General features: G+C 42.4%; 1 protein-coding gene across 1 annotated transcript in view; it reads left to right on the plus strand.

The window, feature by feature from the left end:
* Positions 1 to 26, plus strand: part of ano2b (anoctamin 2b) — a gene marked incomplete at both ends in the record, with an annotated part of 266111 nt that extends 266085 nt beyond the window's left edge. The window contains 1 exon segment of the mRNA XM_084330997.1: positions 1 to 26. This exon segment is cut by the window's left edge and continues 328 nt beyond it. Coding sequence (XP_084187123.1) covers positions 1 to 26 — 26 coding nt within the window.
* Positions 27 to 11758: the final 11732 nt, after the last annotated feature.

Genomic DNA, 11758 nt, shown 5'->3' on the forward strand with positions numbered 1-11758 from the left:
ATGCATCCAGACACACTGCAGTGTAATATGTACATGCACACACACACACACACACACACACACACACACACACACACGCCCACACACACACACACACACACACACACACACACACACACACACACACACACACACACACACACATGCCCACACACACACACACGCACGCACACACGCACACACACACACGCACGCACGCACGCACTCACTCACTCACTCACTCACTCACTCACTCACTCACTCACTCACTCACTCACTCACTCACTCACTCACTCACTCACTCACTCACTCACTCACTCACTCACTCACTCACTCACTCTAACCCTTAACTAACTTTAAGGGTTAAGGCTGCAGAAAATACTGGAGGACACTTTACAGTGTGTGTGTGTGTGTGTGTGTGTGTGTGTGTGTGTGTGTGCTTGTGTGCGCGTGCGTGTGTGTGTGTGTGTGTGTGTGTGTGTGCGTGCGTGCGTGTGTGTGTGTGTCCGTGCACCTCTCTGTGCGCATGTACGTGTCAGTGTGTGTATGTGCATATGTGTGCGCGCGCGCGCGCGCGTGTGTGTGTGTGTGTTGTGGCCGACACATCGCAGCTCACTCTCGAACAATGAATCGGAATGCATGAAAACATTCCCAACTTGTTTGAATGTACAGTACATAATGAGGTCAAGTGTGAGGTCATGAACTGCAACAACCGCTTTACCTGTCCAAGCGTTTATTCATTTCATCTTGTTGTTTTGTTACTAATCTATCGAGGCAGACTAGCTTCATAGCGTAGACAAGCAATAACTGCAAGCGTAGGCAGACAAAGACAGACCAGGAGACGAGCGGATGGGGAGGCCGAAGGACGCCACCGTAGGAAATACGCATGAAAACGTGGAGCACACAGCGGACAAATGGACAGGATGAATGAAGACTAACGATGAACCGACGTGAGTGGATGGACTGTGGAACAAGACGTTTCTCTGTGTTGCGTATAGGGCTGGGTATTCTTGGATTATTGTTATTTGTTTATTTACAGTTACAGTACACTCCAGTACTCGATTTTGAATGAAAAGTAGGACTGGCAATATCACCGTGTTCATTTAGCAGATTAATTGGAAAATCATAACGCGTTAAATCATTTTTTTTACGCAATTGAATCACATGGCCCCCATTGACCCCAATTGCCTCCCATAATTTCAAAAGTGAGGCTGGAGAGACTAGATGCACTACTGTGGGGAACATGCCATACAATCATATGCCTTTTGTCCTGACCTGCTAATGCTAATGCTAACGCTATTGACGTTTCCTAATTAAATATAAGGAGCCATTTTGGACACATGTTGCTGAAGGAGAGAAAGATAGATAGAATGGGTGCCCCAGCTCCCACCGGGCATGAAGCTTGAATGTCCAATACCATGATTCAACTTATTTCACATAAGCACTTTTATTGGAATGAGGTCCCAGAGAGAGCGTTTGAGAAACATGAGGGATTCAATCAAATGACAATTATGCATTACATGGTTATAAATGCTATACATTACCCCGTGCCCATTAAATTGGCCACACAAAACTATTTAGAAATACACAAGTACTAACATGTTCCATATTTAACCTTAGCCTAACATTCAATACATAAAAATTATACTCACATAAGCTCTGGTGCCTTGCCTCCTGAATGAAAACCTTGTTCTGCTTTTTATACTACTTGATGACCTCACTGGTTTGACTATGGCTGGCCAATGAGAGTGACATTCAAACATTACCTAATATGGTCTTTACAATTCCTCCTTGAGCCAAACTGTACTAACAGCTGTTTGGCACTTACAGTGATGTAAGTAAACCTACGTTATATAAATAGACACTTAGAAATGGATATGAAATACACGCTATATCATATTGTAACCACTTGAAATAGCTTTTTCACAGGATCTAAACACTTTATGTATAGATATCACTATATCTTTAATATATATACCCAGAGAGAAAGAGAGAATGAGAGAAAGAGAGAGAGAGAGAGATAGTCAGTTATACATTCAACCAACCTTTTTATATTCCTAATTACATCCAAATATACCTATTATTTGAACAAGTCTCTTTAATGATCCATATATATATTGATTTGTTGGATTCTCCTTGGTTCCATCACACACATCTGTGGCTGCTGTTGGCAACAGCTGTGATTTGCATGCAGTAACTTGTCACGCTGACATGTGACTTTGGATAATAATAACACTTCAACTGTTTTCTTCCTGGCCGTTCTCCATTGTATTGGCCTGATTGCATCAACATCTCTTTTGTCCTGTTATCTTGCCTGTCAGCTGCCACACACTTCCCCACGGTCCAGAATGTCCTCTCAGCAGCCGACACCACACTTTGCCTAAAAAAGTCTACGCAATATTTGATACTTTGTCTAATACCGCTTGCTTTACAAGTCAATTCTACGGCACTATCTTATTGTATGTTCCATTTGATACAACACAGCAGCAAAACTGAGTGGTAACATTAGCGACTAGCAAGCTATGCATCTTGGCTTTGCTAACTACAGTCAAATGGGTCTATTGTGGCTAGGACCGCAATGCATTCTGGGTATGTTCGCCACAGTAGGGCATCTAGACTCTCCCTAAGCAAGCCGTCCTGGGCTATGTTTACCGTCCTGATCCCTCTTACGTGCTAACATGGAGAATGAAGTTTGAAGTACCATCTGTAGGCTGAGCTAATGCCATCTTTTTGCTGATATGATTCTATGCTAACGGCATACCCAATTTTGAAGGATCAATCTGTAAACAAAGATAACGTTATTGTTAAAGAGCCAATTCACCCAAAAGAAAATCTTTCCCCTTACCCGGAGTACTGTCCATACATCCAGATAATTTTGGCATGATTGGCTGAGTTTTGAAAAACTCAACAACAATGTCTCTTTCTATTAATCATGACATGGTTACTCAAGATAATCCACATATCTCATTCTTAAGTGGTTTCATTGGGAACTGTCTTCCACTGAAGTACACCCACCATAATAATTATTAATGAAACCATTCACAATGAGGTCTGTGGATTATCTTGACTAACCATAACGGAGTAACTATGAGTTGTTTTTCGACAATGGTCTCATTTGTTTACTGTATGTATGCCGAGGTATCACTATGGTATATTATTGTTGAGAATAATGTATTCCTTAAGTTCAGAAATAGGCCGTTCACAACACAGCTTGTGTGGTTGTTCTGAACGACCAGCCATTCCTCATTTACCCTTATAGAGGCCTTTCATTGAATGTTTAGAATGCTCATTTGTCTTCCATGTTGCAAGAGACAATGGTTGATATGTGCAAAATATATAATTTGATTTTTATTAAAGGGGAACTTCACCGAAAAACAACACAGATTTATTTTGCGCATAATCTCACACATATCCCAAAGCTCTTGGGATTGCGGTTTTGCACACGTTAATTTAGTATGACAGTTATTGAGAGTTAATGTTTTTGAATATCTCCTCCCGTAATTTCATCAGAGGACACTGAATCCTTGTGTTGTGTTAATTACAGCTCAATAAAATGGTGTAGATGAACAAATAGAGATAAGGATTGCAATAGCGATTACTATTTTGCTATTTAACTTGCAATAACTGTCAAACTAAATGAATGTGTGCAAAACAGTTTAGAGCGATGTGTGAGATTATGTGCGAAATAAATCAGTGTTGTTTTTTGGTGAAGTGGATCTTGTATCATGTTTTTCCAATGTTTTACCTAGACTAGCACTGCACAGAAATTAGGATTTTTTTTGGTTTAGGCAAGTGGTTATCATTGGTTACAGGCAGCCATGTTGGAAGAATGATAACTACGCAAATGTTTTGTGCAAGACCTCAATACCATTTGAGGCCTACAAATGTTGATAACCAACATAGGACGTGTTGTTTTTATATACCCAGCCCTACTGAGGGACAGTAAGACAGCCCACTAGTCTAGTAAAAGTAGAAGCTTTATGTATTTACAGCTCGGTCTCACTTAAAATATGTAAATAAAGTACTAATAAACCAAAGAAAGTACATAATGTAGGTTGTGTTATAGCCATACTGTAAGTAATGTATTTACATATCGTATCGAAAATGTAACATGTGTAGGTATTACAAATAAGTACATATATTACATTTTGAAAACGATTTGGGGGATCTGGGGATCGAACCCTAACCTTAACTCTAACTTTATGTCTTAACCATAACTGTTAAGCAAATGTTTAACCTTAATTAACCTCATCTCTAACTATAGTCATACTGTAGTTAGATAGTGGTGAACCAACAACCACTGCAGTTTCTCCTAAATCAAATCAAATCAAATTTATTTGTAAGGCCCGACAACACACGTTAATGTCGCCATGGGCCGGACACGTCTTCTTTAAACAAGTCAAGAAGAAACATCACAATAAGTCAAGAACAAAACAAGAACACCATAAGGTCAATTCTTTTTTTAAATAAATACAAAATAAATGCAACACTCCCAGACATACCCCACGTGAAGGTAAGGAAAAAACTCACTAAAACCTAGCAATAGGAAAAAAAGCACCAAAGGGAATGTGGAGGAGAGAAACCTTAGAAGGGCCATTCAAGGGGGGATCTCCCTTCTTAGATGTTGGTGATAGTAGTGTTGCAGTAAAAACAGGCGAACAGTTGGTAAGCAGCTGGTTTGTCTTGGACCGTTGCCGATACAATACTTATATTACTTATGGCTATAACATAACGTACATTATGTACCCCTTTTCCTGTGGTCGATCAGTACTTTATTTACGTTTTCTGATGAAACCGTGTTGGTATTTAGCTCAACATGCAAAGTTAGAGTTAGGTGCAAATGCTCAACAAAATGCAACAACTGGAAGAAGAAGAAATAGCCAGCGCTCTCAAATAAATAAATAAAATGTGTCTTTATTCAACAGTCTCCATGACCCTGTTTCAGTTATACTGACCCCAATGTTACACACTGTGAGCTGGAGCGAGCATGGGACTATGTGTGCCGCCATTTTGTGGTCATGGGGAAACAAGTATTACTTCTGGTAGTGTGGACCCAAGTGCAGAGAGACGGAAGAGGCAGAGGGCAGGTAACCAGGGCATGATGCAGGCTTGATACAGGAGACAGAAGGGGAAGACAAGTAGAGGAAAAGGTACAGTAGAACAAAATGGGAACATAACATACCAGCAGCAGAAACATAAGGCAAACAGAACATGTAACAGCAACACATGTTGACATAAATACACAGGGCAGTCAGAGAAAAGGGCAACAGCTGGGGGTGATGACAGATGACGTACAGCTGGGCAGACAGGAGACATGACCACACGTGCACACTGGGTCAGGGTGGAAACCAGTGGCGGCTGGTGAAAGTTATTCTAGGTGGGGCGGTGTCACATTCAATCAGTTTCAGTAACTACAGAACAGTATATATTGAGGCTGTGAGACTCACTTTTTTGCGGGTAGAACATCACGTAGGAATTGGAAGAGCCGTCGCGTGTCGCGCTAAACCCTTCAAGAAGCTTTGTGGTCCGGGCTTGAACTTTCCATAAACGTGTCCATATAAATCCATTTAGTTAGATACAACACTGTCTAGTGATTATTATCAATTTCCGACGACGACAACAACTATTAGCATTAACTATGGGCGGCTGGGTAGCGCAGTGGAGAATGCACTCGCCTACCACCGCAGAGACTCTGGGATTGAATCCAGCTGTCAGTGGTACCTCCGGCTTGGTCAGTCGTCCCTACTAACACAATTGGCAGTGTTAGCGGGTGGGAAGCCGGCGGGGTATGTGTGTACACCTGGTCGTTGTAAACTGCGGTTCCTACTGGTCGGTCCCTGTTCAGCAGGGAGGGGATCGGGGGGAAATAGCGTGAACCTCTTCACACGTTACATTCCCCCAGTGAGACTCCTCGCTGCCAGGTGAAAAGAAGCGGCTGGCTGACCCCACATGTATCGGAGGAGGCATGTGGTCGTCTTCACCCTCCCTAGGCCGATAGTGGGGCAATGCGCGCAACGACCAGGAAGGGAATTGGCATAACGACTAAATCGGGATGGGAGAAAAATACAGAAAAAAGTGAGAACAAAAAATAGATATAAAAAAAAATATATATATATATCAGCGTATGGTATTTCCTGGTGGATGTGATTCGGTGATGTCACACGAATGCCACGCTCAGCCAATAGAGTGAATAGACAATTCGACAATGACTCTGCTTAAGGCGCTAGAAAAAGCGCCCTTCAGGCATCATATTTGAAGACGCTAATTGGCCAAATTTTTTTTGCTACAGTAGGTCCATTTATGTAGCTCGGTGCATTTTTCAATTGGCTTCAACTGACGCCCAGTCAGTATATTTCTAGTGCCCCAGAAGAGAGGGTGACAGGACGCACAAACAATGATTTATATTTGATATATTACACGTTATTGTGCATTTTAAACACAAACATACTTAACATTTGTAATTATTATTTATTTAAAAAAATATTATATGTTTAGCGGTCGAAATCTACTATTATAGACAAATCCAAAACCACTTCTTTCTTCTTCCCACCTGCGCCTGTTCCGCTTCCAGTCTGTTTTGGGGGTTACAATAAATTAACAGGAATTCTGACAGCGCTCTGAATTTACAAACCATCCAGTGTACAATGCTCATTTCCATGACAACAGCCTGAATTATATGGCAGCCATCTTAGATGTACCCAAACGGATGTTAACAATACACCAGGAAGTGTCCTTTCTATCTACCTAACTCTATCTAACTCTTATGATATCCTCTTAGAGGCATATCTCCCTGTAGACCCCCTTAACGTAACAGAGCTGAGTGGGAAAGCGTTTGAAATCGGTGTCAGAATTTGGCTGATCTTACCTGGAATATTGTGAATACTGAATCGGGTACACAAAGATGGTAGCCTCCTGAATCTGTCCTTCTTTTGAAATCCGTGCCAATTTTTTTTATTATAATATTCAATGTTATTGCTGCTATGGTCTTAAGAAGTGAAAACAAACAACTCAAATCCAAAAAAAGGCAATACATTCTGAAGCGGCTCCATATAGAGTAAAGGTCATTTTGGGTATGAAACACAGGCTCATGTTCACATATTGATTTTCTGGGCTATGGAAATAACATATTTGAATGATTAATAAAGGTGCTATAGATAACATTGAGCAGCTTGATGTCCCACTAGAGCAGATGATATTTTTTTATATTTTTTTTTATGCAGTCAGGCCACTGAATTTAGAAGCAGGCCAGGCCAGTGTATCTAGTTGCAGCAGCGCAATAGTTAGATAACCTAGGTGGGGAACAACCAGGAGATCACTGCAACTCACACAAGTTGGAGAACTATCTCTCTCTCTCTCTCTTGCTCACACACACACACAAAGGGAGCCGCATGTGATTGGTGGAGGCGGGACCCTTACAAAAAACTGTTGTTGCTAATCATTGACACATGCTAGCCTGTAATAATCCCCTTCAGAAAAATCGACTTTGCATTTGATATATTGCAAATATATGCCATCACACACACTGGCATTTAAAGGGTTAGAATTATAAAATTAATATGTGGTGTTATGATCAGGGCTGAAGTTGAATAAAAGTGTTGAGATAAGAGACTCTGTATGGGACTGTTAGTGACCGTCCAACTGTACATATGACTGTTTACACTATTGCATGTTTATCTGTGTAGACAAATTGCTTCCATCAGTGGTTGCTTTGGTGCATGTATATCTGTCCCCACTGGAGGGCGCTCTGGGCGTAGCCACTCAGGTATTATACCTTAGAGCAGGGGTGGCCAACCCGCGGCTCGCGAGCCGCATGCGGCTCTTTGCCCGTCAATGTGCGGCTCTTCCATCCATAAAAAAAAATAAAAAAAAAATATAATAAAAAATTTTTTTTTACTTTTTTATTTTTTTTTACTTTTTTTTTTTTATGTCACTCATTCCATAAGGACGTAGAATAAACATTTACAATTTTTTTTTAAATGGTCCATTTGCATGTTCTTGGTATCTGAATCTAGGGACATATATGGATCAGTGTCAGAAATAGTGTGTCTGTTACTAGGCTTGAGTAAATTGTAATGAACCAAAGGAGAATATCAATTCTATTTTAAATTTTTTTTATCTTTGACTGTAAATAACACCATGCTAAAATTGACCAGACCTGAAAAATCTAAGCAAATGAATAAAGGGAAGATGATTAAACAGAAGGTTTTGTAGATACAGTACTGAATTCTGCCATCTTTTTTATAATGTAAATTTCTCCACCATTTTTCATCATATTGCAACACCGTTTTTTGCAAGACGTTCACAGAAAGGTAGAGAAACTAACTGCGTTCTGTTTTATGGCAATAACGTTCAGGTTTGTGGGAGATAATCCCAAAAGATAAGAGAAATTAAAAAGTAAATCCAGAAGTCAGATGATTGACAGGGGCTGGTGTGAGCTGGGTAGGGTAGTTTTTCGAAATTTGAAAGCCCTGAGTCTCTTCCTTCAAAAGACTACACTCACTTTTGGCTGTGCCACTTCCTCCTGTCAATATGCGCCGGTTTCCGACTCAATGCCCTGAGATTTCTATAATCTTATATTTCACTAATAACAGTTAAAATAATTGGTAAACAAACATAATGCTGAATATCTCGGGCTTAAGAGGTTAACCCTGTGAGGCCCAAATTAAAAAGAAATTAGCAACTTCAGAGGCCAGAGGGTGGGACATATAAACACATTTACTATCAAATAGCATTGTGAGGCTGAACAACAGGACCAATTGACTATACAGATACAGCACTCAAAACTCAAACCTCTCATGCCTCTCTACCACTCTCTACCACTCCTCTATTGTTCTTGACCGGGCCAGATTTCACACCTCCACTTCCTCCCACAGGCTGGGCAGATTTTCATCTTAAATTTTTATTCGTCCCAAATGTCCCAGCCCCATCGGATTTCTTAGCTTTTTTCACTGTTTACTTATCATGCATTGCAACACTAATATATGGTCAGTACCCCAAGTCAGACTGCCCATATAAAAATTATTTTGGGGGTCTGAGGGCAGTAGCCCCCGACCCCCTCCCTGGGGAAGCACTTAAGTTAACTACCCTCCCTTTGTTCCCCCAGCCAACACCCCCGGAAAATTAACACCTGAGTAGACTTAAGTGGCACACAAGCAGCAACAAGCAGCAGACAAGCAGCAGAATTGGTTTGATTTTTGAGCGCTGCGTCTGTACATGTGCTTAAAGGGGAACTATCTTATAAATGGCTTTTTTCAGTGTTTACCATTGTTTCTTAGCTATGTGGACTTATATTAATAGGATATATGTCTCTAATTCTCATATTGGCGAATTCTTCCAATTCTCCTCTCACAATATTCACCCTCACTGAACTGAGTCATCTGAAAATGTGCATATCTGTGATGTCAGAGATTTCTCAGCTGCATAATAATGTGGCAGTTGATGTGGCAGTTGGCACCAGGCCACACAGTGGTTGGAGCCCAGCCTCAAAACGGCTTAAGATCTTGAGGTAGAAAAATGCGGTTTTTAGTACTTGATTAGAAATACAAAACAATGCATTTTTTTTGAAAAAAACCTAGGTGTTCCATAGACTCACAGGAATTGTGTAAAAGTGCCCAAATAGTGAAAGAAATAGTAAAATAGTTCCCCTTTAACATTTTTTAAATAAACATTATTTTTTTAAATGGCTAAAAGTGATTTTGTAATTTTGCAACCGTGGGTCTCACAGGGTACTTTTAACCCTGTGAGGCCCAAATAAAAAAGACATTAGCAACTTCAGAGGCCAGAGGGTGAGACCTATAAACACATGAAGGGTGCCGTGACTGAAAAAAAAGGTTGAGAAACGCTGGTATATGGTGTGGCTCTTTGTGGTACCACAGTAATTTTTTTGTGGCTCTTAGTCTCTGACTGGTTGGCCACCCCTGCCTTAGAGGGACTATAAAAGAGGTGGTGCCCGCCCCTATCTTTCTCTCCTCCAACGGCTCTCAAAGAGAGTAGAGTGTTGTACAACTACTGCTAATGTGTGAATAAAAGAAGCCACGCCAGTTCAGGCACAAGATAGAATCCATGCCTCTTGACCACATTATTGACGCCCTAAAGCGAGTTCTGTTAACAGGTTATGGGCCCAGATAACGCCGGGGCGAAATAGTGGAGGTACTGTATCAAGCTTAGCTGAAGTAATAGGCTAGGATAGCACCGGGAGCACCGCGTGGCTAGTCGCTAGGCCGACCAGAATAAAAAGCTAAGCATACCATTAACGAAGAGGATGGAAGGCAAAAGAGAAGACGGGTGGCCGATATTCAACGGAAAAGCAGAGGACTGTGAGCTCTGGAGAGAGCGCATGCGGTGCTGCATGCACAGGGCGGGACTGAAGGAGACGGTCCTGACGACCCCCACGGGAGAGCTGACGGCAGAGGGGCACCTGGCGGTACTGAGAGAGAATCTCATCAGGCGAGGAAGACCCAGAGTCGTGGCCATCTACATAGCTCTAACGGGCCTGAGGAGTGCCGGAGAAGCACCGAGCGCAGTAGCGGCCGCCACTGGGGGGCGCTAGGGCGCCGCCCCCCCTCAGGCCCTGCCCTGGTTATATGAGAGAACAAGAAAAAGAATTTTTTAGTTTTTTGTTTTATAGCCCTATAAATAATATAAACATGTTTAAAATGAATAATATTTACTCATTTTAAGTATGTTTGTGTTTCCAATGCACAATATAACGTTACTATATAAAATAAAAATTACTCGTTTTCCAGAACAGGAAGTGACTCACTTTTTTTAAATTTTATTATTTGTTTGTATTTCTCGGCCCGGGCTAGACGCGATAGCGCTCTGAGTGCGCGTCACAGTTTGATCGCTGTATCCGTCACAGCCAATCAGTGCGTAACGCGTTGTGCGTTGAAATATGACTATTATGTTGGAATCCGGGCGCGATTTGAAGCGGTCTAGGCAGCAGCGTCAAGAATTTCCGTAGCCGCATTTTGCGGAGACGCTCTCTGATTGGCCGACGCGATGCCAGTACTTTTTTCCGTAGCCGCATTTCGCGGAGACGCTCTCTGATTGGCCGATGCCAGTTTCTGTTGTGTAAACGATAGGTTATGTAGATAACCTAGTTATATTAGTATAGGCTAAGCGTCCCGCTCTGAGCCTTACGAGATACTTCCATCTCCTGTGATACCTAATGTATCTCCCACGAACAAAAAACACATGCACCCCACCTGTATGGGGCCCCGCCCCTTATGGTGGTACCACCCATATAACCATGACTCTGGTCATGAAACACCCTTCCTCGCCAAAAACCCGTCCCAGGAAAAGACCCCTCAAGAGGGAACTCAGGGCGCGCAGAGCGGGACGCTTAGCCTATACTAATATAACTAGGTTATCTACATAACCTATCGTTATATTTCGTATAGCATCGCGTCCCGCTCTGAGCCTTACGAGATAATGGGGAAGAGCGGGCGCGAGACCCGACAGATGTACCCCCTGAGGACCCGTAAGCCCACATCAAGGGGTGCGGGGAGCCCTGTCACCCCATCCTCCCTAACGAAGGGGGGGCGCAGTCAACTCCACCTGAATGCGAACAAGAGGGAGCCAGAACCCCTTGAACACACCGTACAGGCGGAACCACGTGTGACTCAACACACTGCGGCCCATACCCATACACTCCTGCTACCCGACCAAAGGACGGGAAGCAGGAAAGGCCACAGACCCCAGAACCGCCTGGGAGACAGAACCCCCGGTCATGTCCATGAGGTAAAACCTTACAAAGGGGCCCGGTGAGGACCATGAA

This window comes from Notolepis coatsorum (genome assembly GCF_963971535.1).
Source record: "Notolepis coatsorum genome assembly, chromosome: 15".
In the NCBI taxonomy this organism is placed as follows: domain Eukaryota; kingdom Metazoa; phylum Chordata; class Actinopteri; order Aulopiformes; family Paralepididae; genus Notolepis; species Notolepis coatsorum.